Raw genomic sequence first — 21,406 nt, forward strand, 5'->3', positions numbered from 1 at the left:
TGAGGAGTGGCCGAAACGTAGAGTAGCAGGGGCTCACCTTGAGAGGGAGCCACCAACACGGGTGGCGAAGTAAGGTACTTCTTTAAGTCGCGGAAGGCCTGCCCGGCCTCCGGCGTCCAGTCAAAACGACCGGATTTCTTCAAAAGTTTGAAGAGGGGGAGCCCTCGCTCCCCGAGCTTGGAGATGAAGCGCCCGAGGGCTGCCATGCAGCCGGCGAGGCGCTGGACCTTGTATCTATCCCGTGAATACTAAGACACGACTGACCCTAGCATGTTTGGCCATGGCGCAACAGCATGTAGACGTCGGTAGTTGTTGTTGGAGAACCTGCCACTTGGATTGCTAGAGCTATTGCTGGTGCGCGAGGAGTCACCTGTGGTAGTGTTAGAGGAGGTACCGGAGGAATCGCCACTGCTGGAGGTTGTCAAGTCCCAAATTCTATAATCGCATGATTAAGCTTAATCATGCATCATTACCATCATAATTAATTTTGAGGTAAATTATTTTGGCGCACTAGAGCACTTCGTTTGAAATCAATTGGATGAGAGAAAGAAATTCGAGAGAGAAAAGAATTAAATTCGCAGTTAAAACGGACATCTTTCTCTCTAACATATGGGACCCACCCGGCCCCACACCTCCTTCACTCCAAAGGGGCAGGCCACCTACCCTCTCTCTCTCCTCCTCACTCTCCCTCGCATCCCCACCCGAGCTCCCTCTCCCTCTCACTTCCTTCTCAAGCACTCTCTCCCTTTCTCCCTCAAATCCGCGCTCTAGGAGCCGAATCAAGGTGAGCATGTGGTACCATTACGATCATGAGCTCGTAAGCTATCCATCCCTCCAATTCATTTTCATTTTCCCATAGGATTTAAGCCGGATTTGGTGTCTCTTGGTGTTTAGGGTGGAAACGTGAAGAACACCGGGTTTTTCATCTTCTGAGCCTTTCCTCCTTCAACCAACGGTCCTCAAGCTCGGCAAAACATCTTAGGTGAGTCTCCTAGGCTCCCATGGCATGGATGCGCGAATTGGTTGGTCGAAATCCAAGAATTTGGAGTTAGGGTTGAAGTCCATGAGTTCTTGATGTTTTGGTAGCAATAGTCAAGTTTTTGTCGATTTCAGCATATGCGTGTGATCCTATGCAGTAGAGGAGGTCAAGGTGATGTTCTAGGTCCAAATCCCAACCCCAAAGGTCGCTAGAATCATCGCCGGCGAGCTCGCCAAGTTTCCCCAGCTGAATACAGCGGTCTGACCGCCAGCTCAGGCCGGTCAGACCGCCAGGGGCCAAAACCCTTTGTACACTGGCAGTCTGACCGCCCATATACCTACGGTCTGACCGCTGTCAGCTGTTTCAACACAGTTTTTCGTTGGCTGAAATTTGTAAAATTCATAATAAATTCTCTGTAACTCCAAAAATTATGAAACCAATTTTTTTGTTTCATAATGAACCACTACATCTATTAAAAATATCCCCAGCCATTAAATGTTGAATTAAATTTCTGATATTAATTAATTAGGTTAAAGCTTCATTAATTCATGATAATTCTTCACAAGTCCAAAGTGGGTGAATCTAATTTTGCTAGTTTTCTTATAACTTGTTCTAGCTAGGAAAAATATTTTCATGCATTGTAAAGAATATTTTTATGGCATTTCATCTTGTGCATATTGTGGCATGCATTGTTGCACTTTATTCATACTCATGGTATTGCACGCATTATTCTTTTTAGAGAACGTCGAGCCAGTGATCCAGGAGAGCGAGGAAAACTTTGGGCAGCCACTTGAACAGCAAGGCAAGCATCTAACATATTGCACCATGTTAATTGAATTGAATGAAGTCTAAATATTGATAAATTATGTTTATGTATATGTTTGCATGTATAGGGAGTTGATGTCGGAAACAAATGGGTAGAACCTACGCTAATTACATTCTTTTATCTTGATGACTTGTTCATCCACGTTCTTTGTAGCTTTGAGATGATGTTATGTCTAGGTACAAGTTCGACTTATATGTTTTGCCATACTTAGGTCTTTCGGTAGAAGTCAAACGATGGCGTTTTTCGTTGTTCGCGAGCATAGGATTTACTTTTGTCGCATACATACATGGTTGAGGTTGTTATGGTTGGTTGAGTGGTGAGTATGAGACAAGATGTGGGCAGTGTTAGGGGTGTCATCTGCCCTCAAGGAAAGTTCAGGGGTAATTCGGGAAGGGAACTCGGACACCGTAGGCCGCTTGTATCATTTAAGGCCGTCTGTCGGTATAGTTGGCTTTAACACTTACCTTACTCACCACATGCCGATCTAATAGTAAAGCGAGCCGAATACCTTCGTAGCTGTGGCTTTGTGGGGCCTGAACATCGACGGTGTGAGCGGACGGGCTTATAAGTGGTACTAGTTTGCTCCGGGAGTAGTTCTAGTATCGCCGTGCCGAGCGATGCATGCCGCACAAGGTTGAGACTGGTTAGAAAAGGTTGACACGGGTACCCCCCTTGTGTGCACTTTAGTGGGTGGCACAAGCCGTATGGTCCCCGAGTCGTGTGGGTCCAGGAGTATCCCTCTGCAGTGTGTAAAAATAGTTCGAACTGCCGCGCTCTCGGTCATGAGCATGCTATGTTTTATTTGTATCGATCATAGAGTTCTCGCTTGTGGATGATGGTTTGGATATGTAGTTTGTGGTTCGGATATGTGGAAGGTGGTTGAGATGGCACTTGTTATACATTGATACTATTATGGTTACAGTTTCATATGATCAGTTGGTAGTTGCAGGGTAATTTCATATATGTTGGTTAAGTTAGTTGCTCACACATATTTCTAGATTGCTTACCGCTTTAATTAACTTAACCGCATGTTTATATTCTTGCTAACAGCTCAATGCATAATCCTTGGAGTCGGGATATTATATACACATATTGTGTAAGTCTTGTGAGTAACTTCATACTCATGGTGCTGCCCTTAAGTTGATGCAGATACTCCGGCTACTGAGGAAGGAGCGGTGTTCGACTACTTTGTGCCTGCCGATCAGGGTGGCGAGCAGGAGTAGTGCATCCTACTCTGAAGCTCGAGCTTTTGGAGTGGAGCCTAAGGGCATGTGGCTCCACTCTCTTTTGTTGTCTAGTTTATTCTTTCTACTGCGTAGATCTTTGGATAGTTAGGAGTTGAGGGGTTTTGTCTCCTCCTAGCTCGCTTTTATTATAAATTGTTGGAATCAGTTACATACTTAATTTTTGTAATGTAAATATTTGTTACTTGCTCTTTATTAAGCTATGTTGTGATGTAATATATTAAAGGTATGTGTTCTGATCCTTGGACACAAAACACGTGTCGAGACTACCAGAACAGGATTCTGGTTAATTATTAAGGTTAGATTATAAATAATGATCCTTCTAATAATTAATTAGAATACTGTTTGGACGGTTCCTCACAGAGGTTTCCTTTCCGCCGGTGTTGGAGTAAAGTACAGAGGATGGCGCATTGTCAAAGGACGGTGAGGTGAGCTCCTTGAGTAGCAGGGCAGATTGAACCTCAACGTACGAAGAGAGGAGGCGCTGCATGCAGAGGAGTGTGCGCATGTGAGCGTAGAGCTGGCCGAGCCCCCGAAGCGTGTTGTGGACAAGGTTCTCGTTGGTGATGGCGGTGCCGACGATGACAAGCTCATCGGCGAGAGATTTTTGTCGGTGGCAGCAATCGCCAATGGACATGGTGCCCTGTTGAAGTCCATAGAACTCCTGCTCGAGGTAGATAGTGCGGGTGTCCGCATTGTTGCGGTAGACATCGGCAAGCCTGTTCAGATGGTGTGGGCGCGCATGGAGGAGTTGCATATCACCATGGTCAGAAGCTGGAGGGAGATGGTTTCGTACAGCCACTGGGTGGTTGACGCCAAGGGAGGGGCGTCGATGACGTGGTCCTCGAGAGCATACATGCAGAGGGCGATCGTGAACAGGACGCGCCACCGGGGGAGTAGTTGCCGGTCTGGAGATCGAGGGTGAGGGGAACGGCCGCCTTGACGCTAGGAACATCGATAGCCTGTTTCCAGAGATCCTCTCGGGTAGCAAGATCAGCCGTGGCGGCGAGAACAGCCTGCTGGGCGTGCTCGGCTTCAGCCTTGGTGGTGAGTTTAGCGAGGCGAGCGCGTTCAGCATCGTCGTTGGTCTGGGACAGCACCATGAGTGCAGGAAGGACAAAGAAAGGATCTCAGAAAAGAACCAAAACTGATACCATGAAGGCGTTTGGAGAATACGCACTTGTTTTTCGGCATGGGTATTTGTAGAATAAGTAGCAACCAATACGGTTAAGATACATGCCAAAAAAATAGGAAAGCTAAACAGGAAACCTATCTCCTTGATTTGCTCCTCTCCGTGCTAATCTCCTAGGCGTGATTGCTACTAGCTGGCTTCGATGGCACGCGCATGCACGTTACCTGCATGAGTAACGTGCCTGCCTAACAATCTCAACTCTACTTCTTTCACCCTTCAAAAGAAAAACACAGAACCAATCAAATTAGACAGCCTGTTCGTTTCAACTGCTGTAGGCATGTATCTCTCCTCACACACAAGCGCTAGAAAGGCTACCATGTTTACCAAGCAAAGGTTCAGTGGTGGTCCAGCGGAGGCGACAGATTGAGAGCACAAGCTACCGTTGGCTAGCTAGCTTCAAACCGAGCAGTACAACACATTAGTGACAAATGGCAAAGATATATTCGTTTGCTGCATGGAGAAAAAAAGCCACATTCCAAGCAGGGAAGACAAGAACTGAAACGAAGCAAAACAATTCAAAAGATTACATTGCCACGAGAAATTTTCGAACGGACTTTTTGGTCCCAGCTGTACATGCTATCCTCTGAACAAGTTCAAACGGATCACAACCGAGCAGGCTTCACAGTTTTTCCCATGCGTACGGGCGAGGTCCCAGTTCTGGACAGTAGTTAACTCTTGTGCAGGGCCTGGATGGAACATCGGCACTGTGGCGATGAACAGTCATATAGGCGCTCACAAGCGATATCCGATCCGATCAACTTTCGCCCGGCGCCTGCGCCCAAACCTGGATCCTACTCTTTAGTGGCAAGCGCGTAGGCACGACGCCTAGACCGGTCTAGCAGCAAGCTCGGCTCCGACATCGCCGTGTGACGCTGCCCGTAGCGATCGACGCGCACAGCTGCTGCGGTGCTGCCATGCCTGCGACTGCGTGTGCATGCATGGAGCTAGCATTGTAGCAGCACAGGCACGGGTACTGTGAACGGTGACGGGACTGATGAACCAGGCTGCTCGGACGGCAGTGGCGCCGATGATGCCATGTGAAACGCCCAAGGTTTATCATGCATGCGTACAGCTTACACAGAGTACGCTGGAAACAGGGCGCAGCTGCATGCATGGATACATATCGGTCCCAGTGATTACGTTGTTACTGTGTGAGAGAAACGGTTGAAAATGCATGGATCAGTCAACCCATGCATGCCATCGACGATCTCCCGTAGGTTGTCCATGCATGCATGACTCATGGCCATTAATTACTGCATATGTGTCCTTGCGAGCAGACAAATTTGTATACTTTTCAGGATTCTGAATCCCGATACAGCCATATACAGGCAGTCAGAGAGAGCTAGAGAGAGTAACGTAACCTAGGCCAGAGAAAAAGCTCGAGGCTAATGTAGCAACACATATTGCTGCATGCCTCTGGCTGGCTCTACCTTAACCTCTCGTGAGACCAGCCCATGTTCATCTCCATAATTAGCTCGTCCATGGATTCCCAGCAGCTGGCTCGTGAAGTGTCCTGTTCACGGAACAGTGCCTCGACTCTGATTCGTTCAGGCAACTTGCTGAACCACCCTCGCTCTTGGGTAACCTTAACTTCCTCATAGTGTACCCTTCCCTCTTGCCCACCACGCACGTACCGACAGGCTTCTGAACTGTCCTCGCCGGTTCTCACCCGGCCCTCTTATGGCTCTGTCTCCACTCCCCGGATGAGCTCACTACATAGGTTTAATCTCTGGAGTAGTATATATGTTGGTATTATGTTGTGTAATAAATTTGTAATTACACACAAATACATGCAGTGCTAATATATATCAACTGAGATGAAATCATGAAATAGATCATATTTATCGGATCGAGGGTAAAGGCGGTGGATAGATGGATTCGATGAAGTTATTAAGCTAGAGCGAATGCGTGATGATTACAGGCGGTTTGGCTGTCGCTGTTCCAGATCGAACTGAAGCCCCCAGATAATGAGTTAGCTCGGCTTGTGGGTAAGCTAGAGGATAAGGAGCTCAATAACGCATGTACAAGAGAAGTCACAGAGTCAGAGACAGAGACCATGCACTTAGTGTACGCCATTCAAGGCCCGGTATAGCTAGATGACCAGATCGATTTCCAGTGCGTTCCCAATGAGAACATCGCCCATGTCTGTCCTACGAATCCTAGCTAGCCGAGTTGGCGTGGTCCTTCCCCTCTCCCCTCTCCGTGCGAGCACAGTGCCATGCACATACGCGTCAACAGTTGAGAGGTGAAAGCGCGCGCAGACAGACGTACGGCACGAGTCGATCGATCGAGATGAGTAGCCTAGCCTGGCCTAGCCGAGTAGCCGGTGATCGGCCAGAGCAGGAAGAAAAGCGCGCCGCGAGTTAACTGTCCTGGGCATGCTTCCCCGCCGGATCGATGATGCCCTGGCCGCTGATTTTACTGCGAAAATTTGTGTGTGAGAGGCGTTGTAAAGTGTTCAGTTCCCGAATCCGACAGGCACAGCCCAAGCCGAACCCCACATGCAGCCCAAGCCGAATCACAGCAAAGCGCGCGCCTCCCTCCTCCAGTGGGGAGCTGCCACATTTCATCCCTCCGGATCATCTCGTTTCTGGGTTGTTCCTGGACCTTGTATAACTGCTAAGGCAGGTTAGGTAGCTAACCCAATGGACAGGGGGGTGGACAGGGCCCTTGGTTCTTGCATACCGGGCATGGGGACGGACAGGGAAGAAGAGGGGCTCGAGCTCAGCCTGTCGCTGCACCCGTCGCCGACGTTGCCGCCGAGGTTCCAGGCGGTGTTCTCCTGCTGCTACTGCCCCAGGAAGTTCCGGAGCTCGCAGGCGCTTGGAGGCCACCAGAACGCGCACAAACTGCAGCGCAACCTGGCTAGGCGCGGCCGGGAGGTCGCGTCGGCGCCGGTGGCGGCGGTAGCCGACCAAGGTAATAATGCGCCCGCCGGCAGCGAGAGCGCGCCGCCGCCGCGTTCCACGGCGGAGCTGGGTGCCGATGCGTGGGGAGGGGACAGGCGTCATCGTCACCGTCCCCATCCTCATGAGGGGTCAGCAGACGATGCGGCAGCTTCATCCGGTGCAAGAGGCACCGGAGACGATGCAGAGGAGATTATTGACCTATCCCTGAAGCTATGAACTCATGTATGTATGAGCTAGCACTAGCAGCAGCTCCTCTTCTCTTCCATTAGGTTGCTTAGTCTCTTTCACGTCATTTCTTGTTCGATCTACCATGTTATTCCTAGTCTCGATTGCCTTATGGACTCATGCATGATTGAGCGATTGTAGTGTTCAGTTCAGGGATCACGCACGGATCAATTCAGTATTTAGTTGCACTCAGAAGAAGCTTTTTATGGAACTCCTTGTATTAGTATTGGTTGCGCCATGTAAATATTCCGTCCTAGAATTGCTTTGAACCTAACCTTCCAGTTTTTGAGGAACTCTTTTTTTTTGGTTTTGTCGGCCTGATGGGCTGATGTTTCTTTGACTTTTATTTCTACTCTATCAATATAATCTTGTTCCTTCGATCGTTCCAAAAAAAAAAAAACCTTCCAGTTTCAGTTAACTTCTGGCTAGCTTGTTGCTTTAGGGATTCTTCCATGGCTTTCTAGCTCTCCTAGTCCTAGTGTGGTTAATTCTCGTTTCAAACCTCATGTGGTTCACGCCTAATGCTGTTGTGTTCAGACAAAACCCATTGTGATGTGCTTTAATTTTCCCAGATTTTGATAACAAGAAAGTGATCTAGACAAACTCTAGTGTTCCAGATGCTCTCACCGATTTCCTTCTGCCCAAAAAAATGATTAGGAATTATATATCCTTTCGTGGGGCTAGACAAAAAATTAGAAGCTCGTGAGCTAGCTCAGCTCGTGTTTAGCTCGGCTCGTTTTAAAATCTGACGAGCCGAGCTAAAGTTTTAGCTTATTTAGATAACGAGACAGGTCATGAGCCAAACAAACTAGAGTCATCGTATTCATCATATCGCTCTCTTTTCACTATGATCATTAGTTTGCTCATTGTTCATCTTCATCTTCGATGGAGATGCTTTTCGCCAGTCTACTTGACTTTCTATTGATCAGTTCCTCGTTACAATGCAGCTCTTATCTTTTTTCTTCTCATATTGATCATTCCTTCAAACTTTGCATGTGTACACATATGTGTAAAGAATGTTGTTTCATTTTTTTTTTGGAGGAATGTTTTATTTCAGTAGCAGAATATATATAGGTGAATCTATCTACTGATGTGCTGCATGTGGGTTAAAAAACTTTCAGAAGAGATATAGCTTATAGCAATTATATATCTGATTAAACCATGCAAAAAAGTATTATATTTGTAGATGTTATTGTTATTGTTGTATGATTTTATCAATGTATTTTTCAGTGGATGTTTATATTCCTTTTCATCCTAATAATGAGTTGATCTCTTAAAAAAAAATAACGAGCTGCTCGCGAGCCAAACAAGCCGAGTCGAGCTAGCTTTCCTATTTGTTATATTAAATTAAGCCCAAACAAGCCGAGCTGTCTTGTTATTTAGCCATATCATTTCGTGATGTGCTCTTGTAATTAGAGTTAATACATTTGGACAATGCATTTAATTGATTTGTTCTTCTTGAGCATCCATGTATAAAATCTAGTGTAGCAGGTCCAGTGGTAGTCACAGGTGATGGCCATATATTTATTCATGCATAGTTTGCACCAAAGCACGTATGAATGAAATGCAACAACTTCCGGTGAAAAATATTGCAGTGCATATCTTTAGTCGCAGCCATATATGAGAGTGATAGGGAAGCTTACAGGACTACTGTGGAAGAGCAACACCACCAGCTGAGATGTTTTATGTTTGTCACTATCTATTTTTCTACATTTAGCTTGACCGGCCTCTCTTGATGTTTGACCAGTGATTAAAAGTGTAGAGATTGAATACAGACTTACAGAGATGCGTTCTGCTCTTTTTATGCGACGTTTGTTTCTTTCCATGCTCCTGCAATGTTCCATTACTATTGGTCTCCATAAATATGTTTTGCAAAATTAATATTATAATTTTGGGGTAATTCATTATATGTCACTGTTAAAACTCATAAATCTCTAATATGTCATCGTGTGTCTATAACGCGTGAGCCCATTACAGTCATTGACGCATGAGGCTAATGACATATCGAATATTTAGATTTTAACCAGTGACATGTGAGGAATTAAACATATATCAAATCCATATGGCGTCAACATGCTTGATGGACAATTTCTTTTAAAAAAACTGGATGATATAGATGTTAAATAAAAAAGGACAAACGTAGCAAATTCTGAACTTCTGAAACCTGGATTTTCCAGGCACCTGATGAGATTTTATTTAACAAACGATTAAGATACTCATTCTGATTATAAATATAGGTCGTTTTAGTCTCCTCGACTATTTTTTAAATATAAGTCGTTCTCAAACTTCTATGCACTTTTTTCTCTTTTGTTCCTTTCTTACCCTTGTTTAATAAATACTATCACTCTCACAAATAAATGAATGAGTTATCTTTTTCAATGCAGAATAAATAAAGGGTAACAAGGTCATTTGATCTACTTTCTTAATCCTTGTGTATGAGTCTAAAACGACCTATATTTGTAATCGGAGGGAGTACATATGAAGGTTCGAACATAATTTTGATGTTGCTAGAAACTAGTTCTAAAGCCTAGTCAGATTGTAAGAGATTTGTTTTTGTCTTAGTAAAGCAAAAAAAGAAAACGAGTTGAAAATACAATGTGTAGCCACTAAAAAGTTTACTCAATCACCTGTGAGACCCGTGCTCATTCACCAACTCAATCGGCCAATCATATACTCCACGTACTGTTTCAAAGAAAAAATATTTGTAGCCCACGTGTAGCCCACGTGCCGACCTGCTTGTCAGCGAGACTACTTATTTCTCCCGCTAAATAAATAGGTTTTTTAGCTTTTTTTAATTAATATTTTAAAACAGGATATGAGATCTTAAATTTATAGCAACTAGTCTCTTTTATCACACTAAAATACATATTGTGACTCATAACACTCTAATAGCGGTGGCATAACTAAAATGGCCATATTGACATTCTATCACATCCTATATTGTTACATATGTATTGATGTTATCGTAAGATAAATCATGTCAGGTATTTTAGTGTGACGAAAAGAGTTAGTTCTAAAAACCTAAATAAACACCACAAGTTTGTGGACCCACCTGTAATTGTAATATTCGTGGCAGAAAAAGGAGTAGTCCCACAATATCCCACCACGCCGCCACCGCACCAACTCCGCCAGATCCACCACTCCCACTCGCACCGAGTCCACCTCGTGCCGTCCCACCTGTCACTCTAACCTCACGACACACCGGCATCTCCCGGGGATCCCGCCTGTGGGCCCCGCGCGTCAGCGAGCGTGCACGCTCGTCAAAGCCTCGGACGCGGACCATAACCAATAAACAAACCGGTGGCTGAAAGGCGGGCACGCACGCACGCACGCACACACACGGATCTCTCGTCCTCGCTGTTGCGCTCGCCCTAGTCGTCGCCCAGTCGCTGCTCCGCTCCGACGCGAGCAGAGCTAGCGCGGGCGCGAGCGCGCGTCTCCCTCTCCCGCTCGTGCGCCGCGGTTCCCTCGGTCGCGGGTTTTTGCGCCGGCTGCTCGCGGTTCGGCGGTTGACTGGTTGGTCCCCTCGGTCGCGGTTCATGTGATGGGTTTTGCTGCATATTTGGGGGATTTTTTTTCTTCTTAATCCAGATTTCGGGCGGTGGATGCAGATCTGACTGGCGCCGGCGGAGGCGGCTGGGTACTGCGGGGAGGCGACGCAGCGATGCAGAGGCAGGGGAGACACCTGGAGCGGTCGGGCTCGAAACGGGCGCTCGAACCCGGCGGTGGCGGCGGCGAGGACGACGACGAGCGTGCGCCTAAGCGCCCGCGGGTCCCCGCCCTGGCGAGGTCAGTGTGTGGAACCTGATGTAATGGACCGTTGTGGAGTGTGTTGGTTCTGTTCGTATATGTGTGGCAGTGTGGGTGCTGTTTAATGCTTCGGTTGGTGGTTTTGTTTGGGAAGACTGAAGAGTGTTTCGCTCGTATTCGTAGTAGCTTCAGTTTGGAGGAAACGTTGATCCGCTAATCGTACACTTGAAAATCAGTTGGTCCGCTAATTAGGTACAAGTTCTACTGTTCTCTTTAATGGACTAGTTATTTAGAGTGAGATTTTCGTTCTAAAAAAGTTAAGATTGGGACAATGGGATTCAAAACATATATAGTTCGTCTGAGAGAAGAGAGCAGGTCTTGAATTAATCGTTTTAGCTGAACGCAGTGTTAGCGGATTTCCCTCACCGGACTGCACGCCCGCCAGCTAGAGCTGGGACTTTGGGCCATATTTTTTGGGCCGGCCCGAGCCCAGCACGGCCCGGTGAAGCTTAAGCCCGACCCGACCCGAGCACTGATGGGCCGGGTCAGTTCGGCCCGATTTATGGGCCGGGTCGGGCCTTGATATGGGGCCCAATGGGCGGTCCGGCCCGGTAAAAATAGGTTCGCGACCTCACATGCGGTGGTACTGGGCCCGTGCCAGCCCGGCCCGATAAGGCCCATCGTGCATTCGGGCCGGGTTTGGGCCTAGCTGAAGGAGGATTGGGCTAGCCCGACCCGACCCGAATAGTTTATCGGGCCATCCAAGCACGGCCCGAAAAGCCCGAAGCCCGAATGGGTCGGGTCGGGCCGGCCCGACCCGGCCCAAGTCCCACCTCTACCGCCAGCTACACGCGCTCGCTCGGTCTCCGCTGGTCATACGCCTGCCTGCGGCATTACAGGGCATGCACATCCGCCGGGATCACGCAGAGATATACACGGCAACAACCATCAGCACGATCAATTGTTTTCCTTTGATAGAGCAACTACCATACGAGTGTATCTCTCCTTCCGTTTTGCATGTACTGTGTAACCTCTATTTATGCCGATCCCAGCTGATGAATGAAGTATTGTGTGTGATTGCCCAATAGCTTTCATGCTTTCATGGTATCATTAGCAGGACGATCCTGCCGCTTCTACCCATCCATCTCGAACGCAAGAATCCCCATGTAGATCGCCACCACCATGACTGGCTCTAGCCCTGAGGAACTCGCCGCCAATGCTCAAGCCGATGCTGCCGCCAAAGTTGACGCCACTGCCAAGGCTGTCCTTTGGGCGCAAGCTGTTGCCGTTGCGAGCATCAAGTCCCTCATCCCGGTCACTCTTGATCTCCATGCCTCCAACTTCTCCAAGTGGTGCACCCTCTTCCGCCTCACGCTGTGCAAGTACACCTTGGAAGACCACATCGTGGGCGCTCTGTCCGACCCCAATCCGACGTGAGTGTGCCTCGATGCCACTGTGCTCTCCTGGCTGTACAACTCCGTCGCCCTGGAGATTTTGGAGATCGTGATGGACAATAACCCCGACACAGCAACCGTTTGGGCCAAGATCATTGATCTGTTTCAGAACAACAAGGAGAGCCGTGCCCTCTATCTTGAGGTGGCATTCAAGAATTTCGTCCAAGGTGACCTCTCAGTCAACGATTACTACCGCAAGATGAAGTCCTTCGCTGATACGTTGGCCGATGTTGACTAGCAGGTCACCGACAAGTCCCTCATTCTCAACACCCTTCGTGGTCTCAACGAGAAATTCGTGCATCTCCGACCGGTCTTCAGCGCTCAGCGACCCTTCCCATCCTTCATCGCGTGTGCACCACTCTCCTCCTCGAGGAGATCCAGAAGAACACTGACACCTCGCGCACCACCGCCCTACTCTCTGAGACCTCGGGTCCCAAGGGCTCTAGCAGCAGCTCCACCCACGCATTTGGCGGCTCTGGCGGGACCTCTCGCGACAACAACAACGGCTCAGGCTCCTACGACGGCTCATCCACTGGCTCCTGCGGTGGCAACAACAGGCGTCATCGCTCCCACGGTGGCCACAACTTCGGCGACCAGAACACTGGAGGCTTTCACTCTGGCTGCGCACCTGATGGAAATCGGAACCAGCAAACGCAGCAGCTGACCTAGCCCACAGTTTATAGCCTGTGGACCGGGTCCTTCCAGATATGGACCGGGCCACCTCAGGCGCCCCTCGGTCCAACGTCATCTGGCCTCCTTGGGCCGCGCCTGCCTGTGCAGCAGCAAGCTATGCACGTTCAACATGTCACGCCCGCGGACTCCATGTTGTCATCCGTGCTGTCTCCAATTGTGTCGCCCCAGTGGCCAACGTGGCAGCATTGGCCTTCCACGCCCACGGCTCCCTCGGCATTGCCATCCTAGGATCAGCAGTCCCTCGTCAACGCTTTCAACACAATGACGATGGCGCCGCCACCACAAAATGATTGGTTCATGGACTCAGGCGCCACCGCCCACATGACCTCTGATGCCGATACTCTTGTTTCCTCTCAACCCCCCTCCTCCCATACACCTCAAAATACCATCGTCGGCAATGGGTCAATGCTACCGGTTGCCTCCATCGGCCACACATCCTTTCCCACTACCATACGTCCATTTCATCTACATCATGTTCTCGTTGCACCTCATATCGTCAAAAATTTAATTTATGTGCGTAAGTTTACCACCAACAATCATTGTTCCATTGCGTTTGATGCTTTTGGTCTTTCCGTGAAGGATCTTCGCACCAAGAACGTGATTGTCAGGTGCAATAGTTCGGGGCCTCTTTACCCATTCAGGCCATTGGACGCTTCTCCCTGCACCCCCACTGCATCCACCTCCGCGACGCTTTGGCACCACCGCTTAGGTCATCTTAGTCGTCAGGGCCTCTCCAGTTTAGCTTCCTCTTTGCCATACAATAAACTTGTGCACGATGATGCCATATGCCATGCTTGTCAACTCGGTCGTCATGTTAGACTTCCCTTTTCAGCCTCCACTTCTACAACAAATAATGTGTTCGATGTCATACATTGTGACTTATGGACTTCTCCTCTTTTAAGTGTTTCTAGTTTTAGGTACTATCTTGTCATCCTTGATGATTTTATTCATTACTTGTTGATTTTTCCTCTCCGTCTCAAGTTTGATGTGTTCACCACTCACACATTTTTTTGCTTATACCAAAACCCAATTCAACACATATATTTAGAGTATTCAGTGTGAAAATGGGCGAGAATTTGACAATTTAAGTACTATCTTTCTCACTCACGGTGTTGTCCTTCGCCTCTCGTGTCCACATACTTCTCAACAAAATGGAAAAGCCGAACGTGTCATTCACACCACAAACAACATTGTTCGCTCTCTCCTTTTCCAGGCAAGCATGGCTCCCTCTTACTGGGTTGAGGCTCTCCACACTGCCACTTACCTCTTAAATCGACACCCTACTTGAGCGCTTTCCTTCGGCATGCTGTTTGCTGCTCTGCATGGCCATCCTCTTGAGCTTGACCATCTTTGAGTTTTTGGGTGCTTGTGCTAACCCAACCTCTCCTCTACCACCACTCACAAACTCACCCCTCGGTCCACTCCCTGCGTCTTCCTCGGTTACCTAGCAAACCATAAAGGCTATCGTTGCCTTGACACCTCCACGCAGCATGTGATCATTTCCCGTCACGTGGTCTTCGATGAGTCTACCTTCCCATTTGCTGCTCGTCAACCGACTCCACATTCTCATGAGCTAGATTTCCTTGACGCCTTTGACGTCACCTCCTCAATCATGCCGACTCATCTGCCTGTTGTGCCTCGGCTGTTACCTACCGCACAACCCACACATGAGTCTGCTGATGCGCTCGTGCATGACTAGCCAGCCATGCCTGCTCCCGCGTCTCCTGCACCAGTCATGCCCGACGCACCCGCCCAGGCTCCATAGCAGCCGCTTTCTGTGCCGGTGCAACTCGCGCACCAGTCAGCTTCACTTCCTTCGTCTGTTGTGCCTATTGCATCGGTAGAAAACGCACACGGCATGCAAACTCGTGGCAAGACAGGTTTTCGTCAGCCGGTACATCGCATGAGCCTGCATGTCGAGCTAGTTTCCCCCTTCCCAAATCCTACCGCTCCGCTCTTCATGATCCTATTGGCTTGCCGCTATGCGCGCTGAGTTTGATGCTCTTCTTGCCAATCGCACCTGGGATCTAGTCCCTTGTCCTCCCAGTGCCAATGTTGTGACCGGCAAGTGGATTTGTCGGTATAAACTCAAGCCAGATGGATTTTTGGAGCGCTATAAGGCTTGTTGGGTTCTTCGCGGTTTCTCCCAGCATGAAGGCATTGATTTTTCTGAAACCTTCAATCTTTTCGTTAAACCGGTTACAGTACGCATTGATCTTAGTTCGGCACTTTCTAGTAATTGGTCGTTTCATCAACTCGACGTCAAAAATGCATTCCTCCATGGGTCTTTAGCTGTGACTGTCTACTCTCAGCAACCTGATGGTTTCCTTGATTTGACTCACCTAGATTATGTATGCCGCTTAAACCGTTCTCTCTATGGTCTTAAGAAGGTACCGCACGCTTGGTTCAGTCGCTTCGCTTCCCATTTGCTCTCTCTCGGTTTTGTTGGTTCGAAGGCGGATACTTCTCTTTTCATCTACAAATGAGGGACTGACACTATCTATCTCTTTCTTTATGTTGATGATATAATCCTTACCGCCTCCAACACTGCTCTTCTCCGCTGGACTATATCCTCTCTTTAGCGAGAATTTGCCATGAGTGACATGGGTCCTCTCCATTTTTTCCTTGGCATGATTGTTACACGTGATGCTGAGGGTATGTTCTTATCCCAGCGTCACTATGTCACAGAGATTCTTGATCGCGCGGGTATGAGCTCCTGCAACCCATGCACCACACCAGTTGACACTCGTGCTAAGCTCCCGGCCTCCGGCCCCCTTGTCAAATCCCACTCAGTTCCGCAGTATCGTGGGTGCTCTGTAGTACTTGACTTTCACATGACCCGCATTGTTTATGCCGTTCAGCAGGTGTGTCTTCACATGCATGATCCTCGTGAGCCCCATCTTAACTTGGTGAAGCGCATCCTTCGGTATCTCAAAAGTACCATGTCTTTTGGCCTCTGCTTGCGCTGCACGGATCCCGCTGCTCTTGTTGCTTACAAGGATGCTGACTGGGCCGGTTGTCCAGACACTCGCAAGTCCACTTCCGGATATGCGGTGTTCCTTGGCGACAACCTCATCTCCTCGTCATCCAAGAGGCAGCACACGGTCTCCCGCTCTAGTGCTGAAGCGGAGTATTGTGTCGTTGCTAACGCTGTCGCCGAATCATGCTAGTTGTGTCAACTCCTTCACGAGTTGCATCGACCTCTTCGTCGAGCCACTGTTGTCTACTGCGACAACATCTTTGCCATGTACCTCTCCAACAATCCGGTTCAACACCAACGCACGAAGCACATTGAGATTGATCTTCACTTCGTGCGTGAGCGTGTTGGATTGGGTGATGTGAGAGTGCTTCATGTCCCGACGACTCAGCAGTTTGCATACATCTTCACGAAAGGATTATCGGCTTCGACTTTCGGCGAGTTCCGCTCCAGCTTGAGTGTAGGTGACGCTACGCGTGCGGGGGGTGGGGGAGTGTTAGCGATTTCCCTCACCGGACTGCACGCGCTCGCTCGGTCTCCGCTGGTCATACACCTGGCTGCGGCATTACAGGGCATGCACATCCGCCAGGATCACACAGAGATATACACGGCAACAACCATCAGCACAATCAATTGTTTTCCTTTGATAGAGCAACTACCATACTAGTGTATCTCTCTTTCCATTTTGCCTGTACTGTGTAACCTCTATTTATTCCGATCCCGGTTGATGAATGAAGTATTGTGTGTGATTGCCCAATAGCTTTCATGCTTTCATGCAGTGCTTAAAAGGATGGGTATAAGCTTATGACTGTAGTTTCATCCACCTAGAGTCTGTCTTTGGTTGAGATTATTTAAGAACACTATCCACAACCTTTCAGATATCTGTACATTTTATTGTACAATTGAAATATGGGGGCATTTACTGGGATTCATAGTTATTCTATTTTTGATAGTCATACACTTCATGAGGACATGCACTTCCGTTTTAAGTGATATATCTATGAATTAGTCTTTGGTCTCCAAATGCCAACAAAGTATCGTCTATCTAGTGAGTTTCTTTGAGTAATTGGATATCCATTTTCTAGGACCATACCAAAACTGATGAAATATGCCTCAGCTAAAAAATTAATATTTGTAATCTATAGTGCAACAAGTATTTGCAAATCAAACCAGGGACAGTTGTCTGAGTTGGGTTATACGTGGTCCCCCTGTTTGTTTGTGTGATCCACACTTGTGCTTTAATACTTTTTCCTGATGGTTGCAGTGTCATTGTTGAAGCTCTCAAGGTGGACAGTTTGCAGAAGCTCTGCTCATCACTGGAGCCAATTCTCCGCAGAGTTGTGAGTTGAAGTCCTTGTACAACTTTTGATATAACCATCTGTCTGCTTTCCTAATCAGTAACCACTGATCATTTGCTGCGTAGGTCAGTGAAGAAGTAGAGCGTGCTTTAGCCAAATTGGGTCCTGCAGGTCCTGCTAGAATCCAAGGAAGGTACAAGATCGTGGAGCTTGATTTTTGCAGTTCTTTCTGTAGTTTTATCTGGATATGCCTCATTAAATTGAACTTCTAATACCGAATAAAAACAGGAGCTCTCCCAAACGAATTGAAGGCCCTGGTGGTAGAAATCTCCAGCTTCAGTTTAGGACTAGGCTATCCCTCCCACTCTTTACTGGAGGAAAAGTAGAAGGCGAACAGGGAGCAGCAATACATGTTGTGCTTCTGGATGCAAACACTGGGCATGTCATTACTTCAGGACCTGAGTCGTTCGTAAAACTGGATGTTCTTGTGCTTGAGGGTGATTTTAACAAAGAGGACGATGAGGGTTGGACTGAAGAGGAATTTGAGAACCACATTGTCAAAGAACGTGAAGGGAAGAGGCCTCTTTTAACCGGTGACCTCCAGGTGACTCTTAAAGAAGGTGTTGGGACCCTAGGAGAGCTTATCTTCACTGACAATTCCAGCTGGATAAGAAGCAGGAAATTTAGACTTGGGTTGAGAGTCTCTTCTGGGTTTTGTGAAGGAATTAGAATTAGGGAGGCAAAAACAGAGGCTTTTAATGTTAAAGATCACAGAGGAGAGTGTATGTTTCTTTGTACTTTAATGATCTTGTGTGGTTATTAAATGATATAACATATAATTTTTAAGTGTGATATGTTACCTAACCTTTTGTAGTGTACAAGAAGCACTATCCTCCTGCACTAAAGGATGAGGTATGGAGGTTGGAAAAGATTGGAAAAGATGGAGCGTTCCATAAGAAGTTGAGCTCAAATGGAATATATACAGTTGAACACTTTCTTCAACTTCTTGTTAAAGACATACAGAAGTTAAGAAGTGTAAGTTAATTTACCTGTTTTTAAGCTATCATTAATCCACTTCGTTGAATTGTGACAAAAAAACCAGTGTATTTTTTCTGGCTCCTGTGTCAGATTCTTGGCAGCGGCATGTCAAATAAGATGTGGGAAAGCCTCATTGAGCATGCGAAGACATGCGTTTTGAGTGGCAAGCATTATATATATTACTCAAGTGACGCAAGAAGTGTTGGCGCAATATTCAACAACATTTACGAGTTCACTGGTTTGATTGCTGATGATCAATTTATTTCAGCTGAAAATCTCACTGAAAACCAGAGGGTTAGTGTTTTTAATGCCTTTTTTAGCTCTGGAATTGAGAGGTTAATATCTCATCAGCACTTAATAATCTATAGATTGAGATATTTGAAGGTAGAATGAATTTCATTTCTTCATATCTTGAGCAATGTGCTGATAGAATGCTCAGTCATGCTTGTTTAACACAGGTAGAACATTTGCACTATCCGAATAGCTCCATTTCTGCATTTCAGTTTGGTCTTCGCCTATATAAGTAGCTGCACTTAGCGTATTGGTCTAGATGCCATAGCGTATTTGGTAATATGCACCTAAATACTTAAGTGCATCAAAAATAGGTTGCATATTACCAATACGCTATGGCATCTAGAAGCATTTGAAACGTCTCATTATAGCATACATTGGTTATGTATGTATGGTCGAGATCTATAACCTATTTTTGAAGCATCATTACTTTAACGGTTCTTTTAGATGCTCAATTTGGACATTTTCTTATCTGAACAGATAATAGTAACGGTTAGACTATCACCATTCATGTTTGAGAAGATCTCGATTTTTCCCTTAAGATATATCTTTGGCAGGCACCATGCTCAATGAAAGCTGTTGTGTGGTGTGCCACACAATAAATATAACAAAACTTAGTATGGTTTTCTTGCCAACATTCTTTAAGCGATCGATATCACCAACCTTTTTCATGCTACATTGAAACTTTCAGCTCTGTTATGATTATTCTCTCACCTAAATCATTGTCTTTGCAAGATGACAAGATGTAAAATGCCTGATCCTGAATGATGATAAATTAAATAGAAAACCAGTTCCTGCAAAATTCACAAGCTCACTTTACTTGATCACAGGTATTTGCTGATACATTAGTGAAGCAAGCATATGATGACTGGATCAATGTTGTAGAATATGACGGCAAGGCACTATTGAGATTCAAGCAGAAAAAGAGATCTGTCACAACAAGAAGTGAAACTGCAAAGGCTTCAATGAGCTACCCTGCATCACACGGTTTAGCGCACTCACAGAAACAATTGACAGGAGCACCTGCAAATGCTGAGCAATCTTCCTTCAGCAATATTATTATTGAAGGTATCTTGATCTTGACACTTGTAGCATACTAGCATAACATTCAGCTTCTGTATGTTCTTGTGCACTCTTTGTTTTACCTTACTTCTTGAACTCTTGTTTTTATCCTTTTTTTTTTGGTAAAAATGAACTCTTCCTTTCTTGTGTGGGCCCAAAACCCAATGATCTGAACTGAACTGCATGATTTCAGTTTCTGTTTGCCTACCATCTTTACTGGACTTCCTATTTTGATCGCAGAGGTTTCCTTCGTTACTCTTCAAAATGGCATGTTGTTAACATTGCATTATACTGACATGTTTGTAGGACCTATTCAATGTGCGTAAACATGAGTGTCTCGAGAGCCTAACATTAATCATTCAATCTAATTCGTGGATGCAAATTGTTTTATGATGGTTGCTTTACTAATTGAAGTTAACTTAGTTCTTGGAAAAGTTTTGTTTACACCATTGCTACTTCGTCATGTTCATCTAGGAGTATTTACTCGCTGAAAATAACATGGTCCTGCATTTATAAGCTCACATAGCAGTTCTATTATTCACTTTGTTAGTTACTACAAGCTGCCGATTAATGCTACTTTGAATTTATAAGCCCTTTTGCTCTGTTCAGCAGATAGAACTAGAATCTCATCCGTCGGGAACCAAGTAGAAAGAGGATATGCAGCCAATCCTCAGGACATCGCACCAAGTATTACCATGCAATATGACATGAGTTCGTTGACCCCTGAAGGTCAGTTCAGTGGTTCTTCCTCCATCCAGACACAAGCTTCAAGAAGCTCCAGCACGCTAGCATTGCGACCTACACAGCAGCAGCAGCAAAACTTTGAACTCCCAGGACTTGGCCAGTCCATGCAACCTTCAGCGGACAACTCTTTCAGTGACTGGTCCCGGTTGCAGGAGAACCGTGGAGGCATCGATGACTACCTGATGGAGGAGATAAGATTGAGGAGCCACGAGATACTAGAGAACGACGAGATGCAGCAAATGTTGCGCATTTTGAGCATGGGCGGGGCACCAACCAGCCTGAACAATGGAGATGTCCTTCCTTCCTACATGCCGATGCTGAGTCCTGCCCCAGCCTTCAACTTTGAGGATGACCGCGCTCGTCCATCTGGTAAAGCTGTTGTCGGGTGGCTTAAGATCAAGGCCGCTATGCGGTGGGGCATCTTTGTCAGGAGGAAAGCGGCTGAGAGAAGAGCCCAGCTTGTTGAGCTGGAAGACTAGCGGGTGCAGAGCTGAGTGTTCAGCTTATTCATGCGGAGAGCTAGCAGATACTGCAGTGTTGTAACACGTCTCCCTTTTGGCTGCCCTTGCACAATAGCTCCATTGATATTTGTATACTATTGACAGCATGGGAGGGCAATCAGGACCCTGAGATTTTTACGAATGAACTCACGTTGGTTGTATAGCTGTCTGATGGTCACTGTCTGGTTTTTGCGAGTGTCATGTCTGGCTTGCTAATCCTATAG

The 21,406-nt window shown here is 46.8% G+C and overlaps 2 protein-coding genes across 3 annotated transcripts; both read left to right on the plus strand.

The window, feature by feature from the left end:
* Positions 1 to 6,817: 6,817 nt before the first annotated feature.
* Positions 6,818 to 7,606, plus strand: LOC133889256 (zinc finger protein 4-like). Its single transcript, XM_062329759.1, has one exon. The coding sequence runs from the start codon at positions 6,887 to 6,889 to the stop codon at positions 7,364 to 7,366; it is 480 nt and encodes a 159-aa protein (XP_062185743.1). The 5' UTR covers positions 6,818 to 6,886; the 3' UTR covers positions 7,367 to 7,606.
* Positions 7,607 to 10,684: 3,078 nt separating this feature from the next.
* Positions 10,685 to 21,345, plus strand: LOC133887657 (calmodulin-binding protein 60 D-like). 2 transcript variants are annotated; one of them, XM_062327615.1, is made up of 9 exons: positions 10,685 to 10,891; positions 10,987 to 11,164; positions 17,514 to 17,589; positions 17,673 to 17,740; positions 17,836 to 18,329; positions 18,422 to 18,582; positions 18,676 to 18,879; positions 19,707 to 19,944; positions 20,551 to 21,345. In XM_062327615.1, exons 2-9 carry the CDS (start codon positions 11,040 to 11,042, stop codon positions 21,159 to 21,161), a joined length of 1,977 nt encoding a protein of 658 aa, XP_062183599.1. In that variant the 5' UTR covers positions 10,685 to 10,891; positions 10,987 to 11,039; the 3' UTR covers positions 21,162 to 21,345. The 2 variants fall into 2 exon arrangements, with proteins under 2 accessions (XP_062183599.1, XP_062183598.1); XM_062327614.1 differs by having other exon boundaries at positions 10,686 to 10,891; positions 20,548 to 21,345.
* Positions 21,346 to 21,406: the final 61 nt, after the last annotated feature.

The sequence above is a fragment of the Phragmites australis genome, chromosome 13, assembly GCF_958298935.1.
Source record: "Phragmites australis chromosome 13, lpPhrAust1.1, whole genome shotgun sequence".
NCBI classification, from domain to species: domain Eukaryota; kingdom Viridiplantae; phylum Streptophyta; class Magnoliopsida; order Poales; family Poaceae; genus Phragmites; species Phragmites australis.